The following is a 17,113-nucleotide window of genomic DNA, read 5'->3' as shown; positions in this document are numbered from 1 at the left end:
ACCCAACATCTTGTGTTATTGATAGAGGTACTTGTGTGCGCAACACCGAGAATTCGAGTACAGAGACTCGAACTCGGATGGGCTGAGAGCTATCAGCAGCTCACAACCACCAGGCTATGACTCGGCGTGTTTTTGTGATAACCAAATGCAATTAATCGAAACTTTGATGTTCCATGGACCTAAATGTGTCCTTATAAATTTTAGGACCTCGCATATTAATCATTTAAGTACTTTGTGGGTAGTGCTCATGCACTGTATAAGGACTTCATGACTAGCCCCCGTGCTATCATCAGCAGCCCTTCATCATAACGGCACCATTGCATCGGCCATATCACAGCCTGACGGCAATCTCAGTTGTGATCAATAAAAAATATCAAAGATGGTGAAACTGGTACTACACGGAATCTAGCACTCACGTCATGTGCACGTTATATCATTTTCCCCCACATGACATTGCCGCCATCATAAGTCAATCTAGAACATGGAAGTTGCCTGACCTTCAAGTCTCATCTTTGGTCTTTATGCTATCAAGATGATGTTGTTGGGAAAAAAAAGTGATATCTTTTTTCCAGAAGCAGTTTAGGGTGATACAGAAGGAGAAGAAGGAAAAGATGATTCCTTCCAGCTACGAGATGAAAATAATGGTTGCATACTTTTGGGTGTACTGGAAACTCCTGGCAAAACATATGTTTGGTTCATGAAAAAATTCTACCTTATCAACTTTTTTTTGCTTGCGACTAAAATCTTGGTTCAGTTTGGATGGTTGCCAAAAAAATAGCATGCCCGTGCTGATTTAATTTTTCTTGCCAATATTGGTCAAAACGTGGATAGCCAAAACAATAGTCCTTTGGTGGGGTTGGCCTGGACTCAAACACAACACACCCGCATGGAGCAACAACGCAAAGAAGTTTAAACTGTTGAGTGTTTGTCCAAATGCTTTGGTCAGCACAGGACGTAAGGTCATTCACAGACGCATCAGCAGATTAAAGAGTACACAAGATACTGTAAATTCTTTTCTTGACAGAACAAACATGGTACACGCACATTGAAGAATTTATAACTCATCGAGTGGTCACTACAACAAGCAAGGCAAATATCTTGCTATCACAAGAAGATTGCCAAATATAGGTTCAAACGATGCTGTGAATCTATAATAGAGATATGGTGTGTAGTATCATAAAACATCTAAAGAATCACGGTGGAATTGCTCCTAAACTCTTACAGTGCTTGGTATTTCTATATCACCTGTTTTGGCTTCAATTTGCTGGGACCTTCCTGTTGGGCTCAAAAACATACTTGATCAATGAGTCTTTGATAGATAGCAGTTCAGGGAACTCCTTACTCAGCTTTGCCCCATCCATCTCATTGTTGCTCCGAGGTGCCACAATGACCTTGGCCTGTTCTTCTAGCGTGAAGTTTGACCACTTGTAGCTGGAGTCAATGTATTTCTTATACATCTCCAAGATCTCATTGTGGCTAACTACACCAGGATTGGTGAAGTTCCAGATGCCCCGCAAGTTCCTTTTAGCCATCTCAACTGAAATTGGCAAAAGCTCGTCCAACACTGTCATGCTGTTTGGGATGTTTACCACCTTGTCGTAACGGCTAATCTTTGTGATAAAGTTTCGGGGATTGCTGAGGTCCGACGATATTGGCATCCGGACTCGCAGAGTGCAGACATTCTCGTACTCCTTCAACAGTTCCTCAACCTGCATTGTCCAGAGAAAAAATAATCAGAAGTTTATTCCAGTAATTGCATCTTAAATTTACAAATATAATATCACCACCACCCAAAAATGCAAGATAAATAACAAAGTAACCATTGCAAAGGGAGTTACCAACTTACCATTGCTTTGGTCTTTGAGTAGAATGAACCAGTAAAGTTTGGTGTATCCTCTTCTTTGAAGCCGATGCCTGACCCTTCAGGATGATTTGCATCATATTCAAATATGCACCCAGTGGCATAGTTCATCACCAATAACCCATGCTCCCTACACACATCAGCTAGAGTCAAGGTGCCCACAACATTGGTGCGTATTGTTTCCGGCTTGTGGGACTCACACCAATCCACATTGGGTCTGCCAGTAACACCAGCAGCATTGAAGACATGTGTTGGCTTCACAGATTGGATATCAAGGACGATTGAAGAGCGCTCTTCCAAGCGACCTTTTCCATATTCGTATGGAATTCCTTGCTTCTCACATATTTTCCCAAGAAGCCCACCAATCCATCCTGTCCGGCCATATATCAAGAACTTTAGAGAATGAGTTTTGGGAGAACCTTTTGATACTGGAGTCACCATCTTGGTCTGATTGTTAGTGAACAGATTTAGCATTCCTTTAACTTCCTCAGAGCCCTCGGACCCAGGCATCATCAGTGTCCTCGGATGAGGCAACAATGCACCAGAAACATCACCCCAATAGTCAGAATTAGCCACATACCATTCCATTGTCTTCCTCAGGCCCTCCTCCCATCTAGTGCGTTCAGACCACCCAAGACTCTTAAGCTTCTCATCATCCAAAAAGTACCTCTGATCATTGAAAGGTCTATTATCAACATACTGGATAACTTTATCAGCTTCAAGATTGAAAAGGTTGCAGACATCCTTTGCCACATCAGTGACTGTCCTCTCTCTCTTGGTTCCAATGTTGTAAACATGTCCAACTTCTCCACGGTGAAGAATGACCTCAAAAGCCTCGGCAACATCCTCACAATAGAGGTAGCTCCGGACATTGGATCCATCACCATGAATTGGGAGGGGCTTTCCTCTCAGAGCCAAAAGAATGAACTTGGGGATAAGCTTCTCAGGAAACTGGTTAGGACCATACACATTATTTCCCCGGGTAGTGATAACAGGCAGACCATAGGATCTCCCATAAGCCATAACAAGCATCTCTGCTCCAGCTTTGGTTGCTGAATAGGGGTTTGTGGGGAGCAGCTGTGAGGCCTCATGGTTGCCAACCACTGCATCCTCATCTGTCTCCCCATAGACCTCGTCAGTGCTAACATGGATGAACCTCCTGATCTGTCCGCCAGTGACCTTGCAAGCTTCAAGAAGAACATGAGTACCATAAATGTTGTTCTTGGTGAACTCAAAAGAGTTCCCAAATGAATTGTCAACATGTGTCTGGGCTGCAAAGTGCATAATAGTATCAATGTTCTCTGTGACCAGGAGGTAGTTGACAAGATCAGCGCTTGCAATATCGCCCTTGACAAACTTGAAGTTTGGCGAGGAGCTGGCAGGGAGCAGGTTCTTCAGATTAGAGCAGTAGTCAAGCTTGTCAAGGACGACAATCTTGTAATCAGGGTAGTTGCGAACAATGCGGTTTGTGACATGGGAAGCGATGAAGCCAGCAGCTCCCGTAATGAGGATGCTCTTAGGCGTGTAGGGTGTCGCCATACCCTACAGACTGTAGTTTCTTAAATCCTGTTGCAAAGTAAAGTATTTAACAGTATTAGGCGAAATGTAAATTACTATATAGCCTGTATCAAATGAAATAATTGATAACAAGAATGTAATATAGTATATAATCTTTTGAACAGTTGGAACATATACTATCAGAAACTGAACCAAGCTCCTAGAAAAACTAGTTGGGACAGGAAAGTCTGTCTAAGGTGACGGCATAAACAGACACCTTTATCCATTTCGCACAGACCAGAGTCCAAGATGTAAATACAAGCTTAAAACTGTGTGGTTTAGAAAGAATCAAGGAAAATGTGATCACGCAAAATAGTCATACTTTGCCCTTTTAATACATGAGATGGAAACGGTTGGTGCGCGGATTTGTACAAATATCAGAGCTGAAAGTAGAATTCACGGTGGATCACACTGTTCCCATCCAGTTAAACAAAAGCGTGAGTGTGTGACTGCTATCTATTTTGGAGAACATGGAAGCGCGACTGAATATCAATCAAGATCATGCCATCCCCAATTTATTAGAAAACAAAAGCGTGACTGTTTCTATTTTCGAGAACATGAAAAGTGTGACTGAGATTTGATCAAAGATCATGGCATCCCCTATTTACAGAACAAAAGTGTGACTGATTCGTATTTTCAAGAACATTAAAAGTGTGAGTGAGATTTGATCAAGATCATGCCATCCCCTATTTACAAAACACCAAAGTATTGGAGCCACAACATGTCACACCCGGGTACCTTGGGAGAGGTGGGCTGGACGTCATGGGCCACGAGCCTGGTGATCGTGGGCTGCCTGTCCGTAGATGCCAACAAAAGGGGAAGATGCATCGGAGGAAGCCATCGAAGAATTGAACAGAACTCGGGTTGCTCCCGTCCTCTCTCTCGTCCCCTATCTCTCCGGTGGCCGCTCTCCACAAGCGGCAGGCTTCTCTCCGGTGGCCGCTCTCCACAAGCGGCGTTATCCTCCTCCTCACGCTCCGGTAACCTCCGGTAGCAACGGGGTGTTACACTTGGTATCAGATTCCAGTCTCGTTCCACTGGGTTAGAGTTCGTCGCTGATTCCCAATCCGCGAGATCTCGAGTCGAATTTCTGCAAGCGGTCTAAGATTTGGGGGTTGATTTCGATTTGCCCCTAATTTCTGTAAATCCGGAGTGGGTTTGGTCGGATTCAGCGAGGAGTCACAACGGCGACCTCCAAGCCATCTACGCAGCCGCAGTTGGTGGAGTTGATGGGTGAGGCGGTAGCAACCATGGAGGAGCGGTTGGCGGCAACCATGGTGAGCCTCAACGAGTCACGGACGCTGCTGGCCTCTTGTGCGCAGCGCTTGGGGGTCAAGGAGCATGGAGGGCAGGTGGCCACCACTACTTCATTGGCCACCACGACCACATCGATTTTCGTGCAGGATCATGTGGGGCACAAGCCGGCGACCAATCCATCGTCGTCCTCCCTCATCGCCAAGCATCGGGTCATGGATGTTGGTGTTCTTCACGAGGGTGTCGTCCTCGCTCCTGCCACGCCCACAAGGTGTTCGACTTTTGTCCTCACCAGTCAGGCTGGTGCTCCTGTTGTCCACATAGACCAGTCATGCAATAAATCCTTCCCTCATTTTGATGGCACGAATCCAGGCCTCTGGCGAGTTCAATGTCTTCAGTACTTCCACAGCTTCAATATAAGCAAATGTTTGTGGGTTATTGCTGCCAGAATGCACATGGATGGTGAAGCCAAGGAGTGGTTTGAGACATACAAGTTGCGTCAAGTTGTTGGCGATTGGTCTGAGTTCATGGATGCAGTAGAAGCACACTTTGGTCCTAGAGTCCGTGAGGAGCTCCAGGTCGAAATGATTCCATTTGAGATATCAGTTGTTGGGGATCTGCCACCATCGACAACAATTCTTGGTACTGATCGCCCGCCTATTGTTGTTCATGTTAGTGGGCACATCTCACCCGACACACCCACTAGATGTTTGCCTGTGAGCCCCAAGGAGGTGATGGCCACAATTTCCGAGCCGACAGAGCCAACACTTGTTCAACTTGTAGAGAGCATCAAATTGCAGTTTGCGCAATTGAAGCTGGTGCTGAACAGTGAGTACGAGGAAAGGAAGAAGAAACACTTGGGGGCTGTAACTGAGATGGCACAGCCAATTGCAGATTCCTCAGAAGAGTTGTTGACTCATGTTAGTGGTGTGTCTCTATTCCTCGAGCCTAAGGTGGAAGCGGAACTTGCAGAAGCAGTATTCTCGGAAACAACTTCGATAGAGCTTGTTGATGATGTGTTCACTTGTGTTGGAGGAATGTCACTTTTCTGGGAGCTAGATTTGGGTTCAGCAGAGGTGAGGCTTCGTGAAATGCCATCTGAGGACATAGTGTGGGGCAATGAGCTTGCTCACAAGGTGCTCACTTATGTTGGTGGCTTGTCATTATTCCAAGAGCTGGATATGGATAGCCACATGAAACTTGAGGGAAGTGTTTATGAAGCTGAAGATGCTACAAATCTGATCTGGGTACCACCACCATCTCACAGGAACATGGTGTTCACTGTTACTTCACCGTGCGAACAGAGTGCCTTCGCGCCTGGGAAATTTGGAATAGGAGGTACTCACAGTGTGTTTGACAAGGTGCCACCATGGGGGAATAATGCATTTCAACCTGGAAATTTTACTACAAAAGGTGATATTCTATTGCTGGACCAGATACCATCATGGCTACGAAGTGCTTTCAACCCATGTTTGGGCAATACCCTACAGGTGATTCCAAGATACCAAGAAGGTATTTATCATTCAACTAGCCCAACTGAATCAAGACTGGTTATCTCTCGACAACGACCTTGGGATCCAGGCGTTTTTGCTATCTATGAGTGTGATGTATTCATACCAAGCACTGCTGAGTTTGTTCTATATTTACTGAAGAACATACCCATAGATAATATGTCGCTGGACTTCGTTTGCTTGTCAGCGAAAGATATAGATGATACTTTGATGGGCTTGTCCATAGCTGAAGGACAAAAAACTTGGGTAGACCAATGTACAAAACCTCTAAATTTCAGTGCAATAGTTCAGGTGGAGGAGGCTGGTTATAGCCTGGTTCAGGTCATTCACTGGCTGGCACAAGATATAGTGGGATTCCTATCCTTATTGCTTAGAGCTCTCGTGACTCTGCCTGTCCTACTGAATGACAAAGATACCAAGCTTCAGAAGGTTGTCCATAGGAACCGGCAACATGTTATGTGGAAAAGGAAACACACCCTACCAACTCGTCAATGTACTAAAGGATATCAAATTCAATTATGTCTTCTCAACGGTGTGAAACAAGATTTTGGTCCTACTAGCACTCTGATCTTTCAAGTTGCCCCTGTATTCATGATATCCAAATGGGAGCAGTGGGAGTCAGAACATTGCAGATGCATCAAAAAAATTGTGAATGCGGTACTTTTGCCAATGGGAATCCTTCAGTGTGTACACGACCAAGAGGTGAAAATACACACAAGTGTTCCCATTCGTCAAGGAACAAATGCAGATGTACAGTTAGCAGAAGAGGCTACATATTTCCAATCTCAAGCTGGGAATCAGCTGCTGTTTTTTTCAGCCTGTCACTGTTGGCATCTGGAGAGCACGCCCATTGAAGTTTTTGACATCATCTGGCTTCTACAAGTGCCCGCTGAGCTATCCATGCGATCTGGTACTGCTTGTGATGCTGCTACTATACACCATGGATGTCCCATACTTTTGGGAAGCGATCTACAAGAATGTAGCTATTGCTTGAGAAACTGCCAACAACGAATGGATGCGAGTTCAGTATCAAAGGCACACATCAATTTGTACAGACAAGTAACTCGAAACAGTATGTTACCAGATGCTGATCTTGATGGAACATTATTTCTTAGTGGCTGCAAGAAATTCACTGGCCTATCAGTTCTATCGGTTGTGCTCATGGTTCAGTGCCGCGCTGACATTATCCTTGAGCTATACTGTGGACATGGATGGGTTCATCTTGAGTATGAGTTATACAACTGCAGTAACTACTGTTCCTTCGGCGGGTTTGGATGCTACCTTCAGTGCAAGCGGTGTGATCTAGGCGTGTGCTACTTCTGCTTGCAGTTCCTGTCCAAGTTCAGTATCCATAAGCTATGTAACAGGACACAGCTTGATGGAATGCCATGGGACCCTGGAGGTGTTCGTGGAAGCGGCGTTCATCCATTGCTTGGGGACAAGCAATGTTTTTTGGGGGCGGTATTGTCACACCCGGGTACCTTGGGAGAGGTGGGCTGGACGTCATGGGCCACGAGCCTGGTGATCGTGGGCTGCCTGTCCGTAGATGCCAACAAAAGGGGAAGATGCATCGGAGGAAGCCATCGAAGAATTGAACAGAACTCGGGTTGCTCCCGTCCTCTCTCTCGTCCCCTATCTCTCCGGTGGCCGCTCTCCACAAGCGGCAGGCTTCTCTCCGGTGGCCGCTCTCCACAAGCGGCGTTATCCTCCTCCTCACGCTCCGGTAACCTCCGGTAGCAACGGGGTGTTACACAACATGGAACAACTCGCATTTCCAAGAGAAGAAAGCAAGCATTGACACACTGTCTGACTTGAGGTAAACTCAAAATCTTCACGGTATCCTATCAAACCAGAGTACAGCAGCAGTACTTACTGTAACACCATTAATTCTAGAGGAAATACTGTACTAACAACAGCTGAACCGACAAATCATAAACAGAATAGACAAAAGAAAGAAACGTACGCTAAATCCTAGTTATGTACCTAACTGACTTGTTTAGAAGGAGATCTGAACCCGTTTTGAGTAGGTATATTTGTCTTTTGCTTATCTAGCGCTCCACGTGTCAATTACCCCCCAAAGTGCGCTAAAGCTTGGTCAAACATGGTGCTAGTATTAGTGAGCCTTACGACGAGGCGCAGATTTGGATCTCGGGCCGATCTACAAACGAGGGGGTGCGGAATTGAACAAAAGAAGAAGGAAATACTGCACAACAGCCAAATATGGATGGAATCGGATTTGCGATCGCAAAGATAGGATCGGGCGAGGCTAGCGAGCGCCGCATCTTGTCGACAGATCTGAGCACGGCATCTAGTGTTGGAACCGGTGGGACGGAATTGGGAGAAGAGGGGAGATGGGGGAAGGGAATGCCCTCCTATGCACGCAAGGAACCCGATCCGGGTCGGGCACGGAAGCAAACACCTGCCATGCATTGCTACACGACGCGAGATGGCCACGCTCCTCACCTCAGTTAGCTGCTGCGGCGGCGGCGGTCGATCGGGGACTGCGGTCCGCAAGAACGCGGGAGAGAGGGAGGGAGAGTAGGATGGTTTGCGACGGTGAGGGGAGATGTGTAGGGGAGAGGAGACGTACCGTAGTGAGCACGCGGCGCGGAGTGAGAGGAGGAAGGTGGTGGTGGTGGCGTGGCGTCGGTCGATGGCGATAAGGGAGATGGAGGGCGGAGGGGGGTTTAATAAATGGAGGAGTGGTGGCGGTGGCGGTGTGCGTGACGATGAGGGAAGATGCAGTCGGCGGAAAGCACGGCCGGGGAGGCGTGTGAGGTGGTGGCGAGATGAGGGCGTTGATGGAGCCCTCTACTCTACCTGCGTGACAAATCTCACGACTGAGACGACTTTGATTTTCTGCAGCCCAAACGCGTTTCCTACCCACAGCCAGATGGCCACAAATGACTTCTTACCGTCCACAGCTCACACCGTGTCCATGTTTGAGAATTCGTACAACTTGATTATTATTTTCTTACCACCAAACATGATGAAAAGTAGTAGTACAAAATCTGTAAGCACCAATACACGGTGGATAGCGGTTTTTCTTTACCCCGCGTCCCCTCGCGAGAGGGAGCTCGTCGGGTGCGGGGCGGGGCGGCGGGAGCCGGGCAGCGGCTCGAGCGGAGGTGTCGAGGAGCGGCGGTGGTCTTGAGGCGCAGCGGCGTGGCGGGGCTTGGCGGTGGTGCAGCGGCGCAGGCGTCGCGACGCGCGCTCGAGCCCGCGGCGGCGGATCTACGGTTGGCCACGGCGACGGCTGCGCGGCGGTCGAAGCTGCGGCGGAGGTGCCTAGGGGTGGCCACGGCGGAGGGGGCCGCGGCAGAGGTGCCTGTTGGTGGCCATGGCGGCGGTGCTGCTTCGGGTGGCTGCGGCGATGGGTGGGCCCCGATCTGGGCCTGTCGGGCTTTGCGGGCCGCAGCCGCTGTTGGCGTTGGCGGCTTCGGGTGGTGCGGGGAGTTCTTGTCTGCGGGCTTCGGCGTTCATCATCGAGCCCCGTGTCGGTGTTGGTCGGTGTCCCATCTATGTGGCGTTCCGGCGGCGCCCACGGTGATCTTCGGCGATACTCCGTTGGCTTCGGGTTGTGCTGCCCTCTGCGCGTCGGCGGCTTCAGGTTGGCTAGGAGGTTACTCAGCGGTTGCAGGTGGTGGTTTGTGTCGGTCCTTGTTGGCGGGCGCGAGGTCTTGGAACTCTTCGCTGGGCAAAAGCTCTGTCTTGGCGGGCGCGAGGTCTTGAAACTCTTCGCTGGGCGAAAGCTCTGTCTTGGCGGCCGGCCAGGACCGACGACGGTGACGCTTGTGGGCGCCGCATACTTCTTGAAGGCGTCGTCGAAGCGGGTGTTTCTTGTTCTCCGCTCGGGCTCTCCGGGGGAAACCCTAGATCCCTCGCGGGATCGGGCGTGGGCGGCGCTCTTGCGTCGCTTTGCCTCTTGGGGCCTCGCTTTGGATGTCCACCGGACAAAGGGACTTGTGGAGTGTTTTGGTGGTTTCGGCGGAGGCGGGTTCGTCTTCGGCCTACGCATGCGTGGTAGTTGGAGCGGTGACTCCGATCTTTCGCCTACGCATGTTGCGTTGATGTGTGGTGTCGATCTGGCTGGTCGTCGACCCGTGTGGAGCGTAGCCTCGGGGCTGGTGTGTGGTGTCTTTCGGCAGTTTTTCTCATAAACTGGCCAACTTTTTTCTCCTATATCAATGAAAGGCAAAGCTTTTGCCCCGTTTCAAAAAAAAACAACGGGGTGCTTATTTTCAGGTGCTAGGAATAACATACTGCCATTTTCTGCTAATCCCAGCCGTTTTGTAAACATTCGACGCATACATAAGAGCCCAATGCTTGAAATAACAATGCAAAATAAGTCTATCAAACTGCCGGCGCTTCCTCAAGCACGTCCAGGTAGGAGGTTAGCGACGTACATGTCGTGCATGCAAGCACTACCATTGCAATTGGCCTAATCGACTTAGTTCATTTTGAGCAAGTCAGAATTCAGTGGGCGCACCATGGTTATCCAGACTCCCCCCTAATGATCAATTGACTCGAGAATATGTCTCTGATCATATATGCGTTATTTTCGAACCGTGAGGTAACACACTTAAGGGTTCAATAAAACTCAAAATAGTTTTAGATTCAATGAAACAAATACTGGCGTAACACATCACAACGATTTTATTTTTTCACTATCCTATACAACACATATCCTTAGTTCGATTTTCACCACTGCCCAGGGTCGCATGATTCATTCTGATATATACTCGTAACACCTTAGAGCATATGACATCTTATTATGTACATATTCTGGTGTTTCATGATCTAATCACGTGTTTTACTCATCAAGTGTCAAACACACTCAAGTCTTGCTAAACTCTATACAACAAGAACTCTTTCTTGACGTTTCCAGATTGAACTACTTCAATATTTCCAGATTGAACTACAACACATATCCTCTGTTTGTTTTTTCTGTTTTTCTTTTTTTGTTTCCTTTTCTTTTATGTTTCTTTTATGTTCAAATTAAAAAAGTTTAAATTCGAAAAATGTTCAAACTTGAAAATATTCAATTTTGAAAAATGTTCAAATTCAAAAAAAATCAAATTAAAAATTGTGCATATTCAAAAAAATGTTCAAATTTAAAATTGTGCATATTCAAAAAATGTTCAAATATAAAATACTGTCATATTAAAAATATTCAAATTTCAAAACAAGAATTTACAATCAGAAATTCTAAAAATGTTTACGATTAAAAAATGTTTAAATTTTAAATATATTTAGAACAAAAAACAATTTTTTGAAAAAATAAGAAATTTTTCTAAATAACAAAATTTTAGAACTTCCAAATTTTAGAAAATTCAGATTTTAAAATATTTCAGCTTTTAAAAAAACATAAAAAGAAAAACTAGAAAAGAAAAGGAAAAAAAACAAAACCAAAGTGAAAGGGAATGATGGGCCCCACCCAAACATACAGCACCCCCGCTAGGGGGTCTCGGCATACAGCAACCCCCGTGATGTTCTGCTACGCAGTACGCACCGAACAAACTGATAACTGATTTATAATAACACAAGCCCAACCGTTGTAAAAAAAAACTAAATTAAGGGCCCTTTTTATTTGCGTGTTGGATGGATATTCTTCTCAAATTTGCAATACACGCAAAGAATTTGAGTGAGCGCCCAGGTGTTGCCGCATCAGAAAGGAGAAAAGTTCAGGAGGCCATTTTTAAGTTCGAGCCGGAACAGAAATACAGAATGCCGCAACGATGGGCACCGAACCAGATCAAATAGCCTTCGAGTTGTCGGTGTTGGCAAATAGTACATCGTGGAGTAGCTGGAGTGTGTGGTTCTCTTTTTGTTTACGCTGCATTATTAAGTACTCCGATCGTCCCTAGGTAGGTGGCATAGATTGAGATCGCCCGCCCAGATCACGTTTAGCCTGTGTTGTTAGTTGGTAGCAGGCACTAGCGTAGTCACAGCCACATCCGACCAGGCCATTACAACGTTCAGATAGCTGTTGTTATCATGGCCGTCTCTATACTTCTTCTGTTCCTAGTATACGATGTTTCGACCAACTAAATTAATTTGCCAAGATTTATAAGTTACTCCTGCGTAGTATATTTTGCAGGTGCGCTAGTATGACCCTGCGTACATATGCCAAACTTTAACGGCATGGTGTGAATCTGGACCTAAACCCTAAAAGCTCGTTTAACTTCCATCATTTAGCGCTAGAATTACAAAAACTATTTGTGATTTCAAGAATCAACTTGTTCGGCTATCACAAAATTCATACCAGAATTTAATTGAGAATTTCATAGATTTTATCCCATGCCTAACCTTAATCATCGCGGTACCTTCTCATTTTTATGAATTTTCCAAATAAAATAGTATCATCAACTGCATTTCATTTTATTTTTGTTAAATAAAATAAAATAATGGGTGTCAAATGACCTCTGAGAACGCAACCGGCTAGTTCCTACTCCCTCTTGCCCAAAATATGTTGCATATAAGGTTTGGTCAAAGTCAAATTTCGTAAAGTTTTATCATCTATATTAATAAAAGTATAAAAACATACAATAAAAGAATAATATTTTTATAATTGTCATGAAACATATTTTCATATTATATGCATTTTTCATAGTAGATCTTAGTATTATTATTTATATTCTTAGTCCAAGTTTGTACGATTTGACTTAAACAAAAACTTATACGCAACATAAAATGGGCAGGAGAAAGTAAGATGATCTTGTTGTAAATTCTGCGTGTTGCCAACTTTTAGGCCTGCAGGTAACCTCTTATTCTGTCAATGCACTGAGACGCGGCGCTTTTGTGTTTCCACAAAAAAAGGACTTCTTCTCTACATGCGCAGCACCAGCAGAAACACATACATGTACTATAATATAACTAGTAAACATGCACGTGCGTTGCACGTCTGTAAAGTCTTTGAAGTATAATCCATGCTTTCTATGCAAGTGTTTGTGCAACATACTATTCGCACAAACTACATTAGTTAAAATCCATGAAACGTACTAAATGAACAATGCCATATCTGAAAGAATTTTTTTTGTCATATGAAAGGTTGAAATTTAGAGGCACCGAGAATGTATATAATATAAATTTTGGAATAGCGGATTTTGGAGACAACTTTAGCCAAAGTAGTAGCGGATTGCCGTTCTTCGATGAACGATCAAACTCCATGTCTGATTTCGTCACAATTCTGCTACGATAAAACCAAACATATATTATATTTCTAGGAACATCAACGGAGTAGTACACAATTGTGCCCACCAGGGCTCCTAGAAACCCCTAGGCTTGTCTTTCTTTCAGTTGTATCTAAATATCACATGCACATCGTCGGTGCCATGTAGTTGCTAGATTACATGTTCATAATCTACTATGTACTTTGCTCTTAACAATGTTGAGGAAATCGATTATCGGTGTCAACTCGATCGCTAGCGATTAATAGCCAAATCGAGTGATTAATTGGACGATAAATGAGTTTATCGGCTAATCGATGACCATCAAGTAGCAATTAATCGGCTGATTAATCGTTGAATCGGATGATTTTTTAAACAGTAGCTCTTAATAAGCAATTGGAAAGGTCTCGTTCAAAATAAAATGCACAGCAAGGGGAGGAGAAAGAAAAAAAAAGAGGTACATCCGTAGGCTATTTGTCTCCCAACGCTAAAAGGAAAAAAACATGACCCATAGCTCTAATCGCAGTCACACTACCTACCACTCCCTCACTCCTCTCTGGTCGTCTCTCATTAGAACCCGCATCAAGAGTCACCCTTCCACTACATCCAGCCGCCGGTACGGGGACCGTCCCTCCCTACCTCGAGCCGCCGTCGCAGGGACGGCTGCCTCCCCGAAGCCGGCTCGAGGACCATGGCCACCCTGCCTACCCGCTGCCGCCATTTGTTCTGGTTCCTCCCCTTCCTCCCTGCCGCTGCCGGTATTTACTCGCACTAACGGAGGCGGAGGGGCAGACGTCTTGTCTACCGGATTCGCGGCCGCGGCCGCGGCCACCGCGCTCGCGTTGGATAGCACCACATCACAGGCCCTCCTCCTCCTTCTGCCGGACAAGGCGGTCAATCGGAGCAAGCGGCGGACGGGCGAGGGACGCTGGTGCGGTGATGAAGCCTTGCTATGAATTTTCAAGGAGGGAAGAGCAAGCAACCAACCAGGTGAGGAACTAATCTGATGCATGAATGGTATGAATTGGTACCCAGCTTGCTTATATGGTAATCTTGTACATACTACATAGACTGTAATTTGATGCATGAATGGTACGAATTGGTACCCAACTGGATTTGTGCATCTTGCACACATGTTCACACACACGCACACATATTAGTTTCAGGATTGTAGGTAAGTTCCAAATATGGGTTATATTATTTCAGCATGTTCAGATCACAATTAGAACCATCATGTTAGTGTTTCTTGGGACTGTGTATTACCTCCAGATTTACTTTTCTTGATACATTTGATCATCTCTATTCTGGTGCAGCATATTTGAACGCATCTCCTAATAGAACACACCTGACAGTATGCTTGTCATGCACTGATTGTGTGCTTGTGTAAATAAAGGTTACATATTTCAACTACACTGAATCGTGAAAATGCATATCAATATAATATTGTTGCATATGTAAGTTGTTTATCCCTATTTATGGGACAACTCTATAGTCTATAAAAATACGGGAAGCGCCCAGTTAACTTTGATCTAATATGATATGCATATGAAGTCTATTTCTTGAGACTGCGCAGCCTTGAAAAGAGATGTCAAATTCTTCTAACAATTGTCAAGATGCATGCAGGTTTAGCGCTCACGCAGATATAAAACTACGGGACTTGTACAACGTGAAGTTGGATCTTGCAGTGCCACAGGGTAAAGCGAAACCATTTTTCATATCATGCATTTACCCTGTGCATGTATCAATGGAGAAGTTGCAGAATAATAACACATAGGAAGTATAACATTTATTTTGCTAGTAAGGTCCTTTGTAATACCAGTAGAGGATGCTTGAGCATTTTTTTTTCTTCTGAGTCAGTAGCAACTCGTTTTCATTGCCTGGCTTCACTTTGTTTGAGTAGGTACTCTGCTCTTTGTTGCTCACTCATTCGGCCATACCATCCTTGACCACTCTGCTTTGTTTTGGCAGACTGATGAACGTGCGAAGCATGTCCGTCACATGTAGGAGTTGCAACTTCATCTTTAGGCTGGCCTGTTTATTTTAACATCCAGTCAAACTCAGGTTTCTGTTGGTAATGTAAGTCCATAAATATGTTTCTATTAGCAGATTATAAATATGATGTATGTACCTTGGGTGAGATTAGATTGCTGCAAGGTAGAATTTGTAATACCCCGTTCACTTGTGCCACTATAGAGTCCGGGGTGGGAAATAACTATAGACAATATTGTAAAAATTAGACAAATTATGACATATGAAATGGCGTTTACATTGGTATAGTAAAGACATTCGTAATACCAGGTTGCTCAAGTGCCGGGTATGCCTGAGCATTCTTTATGGAGTCAACAGCAACTCGTTTTTATTGTCGGGCTTTCCGTTGTTTGTGTAGGTACTCAGCTCTTTGCTGTTCAGTCATTCGGCCATACCATCATTGACCTCTCTGTTTTTTTTTTGGCTAGGTTGATCAACCTGTGAAGTATCTTCAACATTTGTGGGTGCTGGAACTAAATTGGTGTCTTGGCCTGTTTCAGCATATTAAAATTCAGTTGAAATCAAGATCATGTAGGTGTAAGTAACTCCATAATTTCACCCGCGGCTGATGTGTTTACTATGTCTTGAAATGGTGAAAGGCTGAAGTATTTGATTGTTGTGCCATCTGGTAAGAGCAGATCAAGAACCATGCGAAGCCATGTACTGATTTAGCTCATATACTTAATTTCTTATCTGTGTGTAGGCAGCCGAGACTTACCGGCCAGAGCGTTGACTCGAAGTTGTATTTTACGACGGGGCTTAGAAGCGAGTTTGCAAGCTCCCAAGGCGGCGGAGGGTCACCACGGCTGGGAGTTGCCGTCTGGAGTACGTCGGCGCAATGTGGCGGAGGGTCAATCGGCGAGGAGTCGTCACCTCTGTAGTACGCCGGCGTGGCGGCCGCGCATGAGTGATGGAGTCGAGGCGACAGCGACGCGCCAGTGAGCCGGAGTCAGGCAGCGTGGTGATGGTGACTGGAGAAGAAATCCGTAAGTTGGTGGATCTGGAAAACTGCATATGGTAAGTGTAATTCCTGGAGCAATTAGTGGACGTGATCAGTGGGACAACTGCCGATCATACGTGTAGCAGGAATAATTACCGCAATTAATGGGAAAAACTGCCTATCAATCGTGGAGATGCAAAACAGGGAAGTTGTGCAATGTCATTGGAGAGTCCTGGATCGTTAGATCAAGTGGAATAGAAGGCTGAGATGTAATGTTCCTGCCATGTTGGTGCTTTTATAAGTAGTGGAGACTATGACGGTCTGTGTGTATTATTGCTTAATTTGTTTTGACACGATTTACATACATTAGCTTCATCAAGCTTGTTGGTGTTGCGACATCTATCGTTAGTGAAGCGGCTTTGGTTCAATCATTGTATTTTTCTTGTAAGATTTCATTCAATAATTTATTAAAAGAAGTTGTGTGTGCATCATTTTAATGCAGAGGCAGAACCTCCATTTCCAAAAAAAAATTACAGTAGCTTCATATTGCACAACAGTAACTCAGTTTGTGATTATCCTCAGCTTGGAAAAGATCATACTTGCGCACAAAATTTCACATGTATACCTATCCTGTACAAGGGTGATCTTTTCACATTTTTCTGAAGCTATGAGCTATGTCTTACTGAAAACCACCAACGTTTTTGACTCTTTCCAAATATACACGATGAGATAAACATGTAAAATAGGACTCAAAGGGAGAAGAAAAGTGAGCTCGAGACAACACAACAACAAC

The 17,113-nt window shown here is 45.1% G+C and overlaps 1 protein-coding gene and 1 long non-coding RNA gene across 4 annotated transcripts; one reads left to right on the top strand and one right to left on the bottom strand.

Annotated features, from left to right (window-relative positions):
- Positions 1–1,000: 1,000 nt before the first annotated feature.
- Positions 1,001–8,978, bottom strand: LOC127307876 (trifunctional UDP-glucose 4,6-dehydratase/UDP-4-keto-6-deoxy-D-glucose 3,5-epimerase/UDP-4-keto-L-rhamnose-reductase RHM1). Its single transcript, XM_051338650.2, has 3 exons — positions 8,774–8,978; positions 1,847–3,427; positions 1,001–1,709 (listed from the first exon to the last, which is right to left on the bottom strand). Exons 2-3 carry the CDS (start codon positions 3,398–3,400, stop codon positions 1,257–1,259), a joined length of 2,007 nt encoding a protein of 668 aa, XP_051194610.1. The 5' UTR covers positions 3,401–3,427; positions 8,774–8,978; the 3' UTR covers positions 1,001–1,256.
- A 4,892-nt stretch (positions 8,979–13,870) lies between these two features.
- Positions 13,871–16,817, top strand: LOC127307875 (uncharacterized). Of its 3 annotated transcripts, none has more exons than XR_007855946.1 (5): positions 13,871–14,342; positions 14,976–15,046; positions 15,321–15,428; positions 15,809–15,917; positions 16,084–16,817. It is a non-coding gene; the product is annotated as an uncharacterized lncRNA (long non-coding RNA). The 3 variants fall into 3 exon arrangements; XR_007855945.1 differs by having other exon boundaries at positions 15,809–16,008; XR_007855947.1 differs by having other exon boundaries at positions 14,966–15,046; positions 15,809–16,008.
- The last annotated feature ends 296 nt before the right edge of the window (positions 16,818–17,113 follow it).

This window comes from Lolium perenne, chromosome 6, assembly GCF_019359855.2.
Source record: "Lolium perenne isolate Kyuss_39 chromosome 6, Kyuss_2.0, whole genome shotgun sequence".
NCBI classification, from domain to species: domain Eukaryota; kingdom Viridiplantae; phylum Streptophyta; class Magnoliopsida; order Poales; family Poaceae; genus Lolium; species Lolium perenne.
Note: the sequence above shows the minus strand (reverse complement) of the source record. Positions and strands in the feature narration are given on the sequence as shown.

What these genes read in the sequence shown, in the direction of transcription:
- LOC127307876 (XM_051338650.2), bottom strand. Translation starts at nt 3,400, where the DNA reads ATGGCGACACCCTACACGCCTAAGAGCATCCTCATTACGGGAGCTGCT. An exon ending in ACTCAAAGACCAAAGCAATG is followed by an intron (nt 1,710 to 1,846) that starts GTAAGTTGGTAA and finishes TGGACAATGCAG; the next exon opens with GTTGAGGAACTGTTGAAGGA.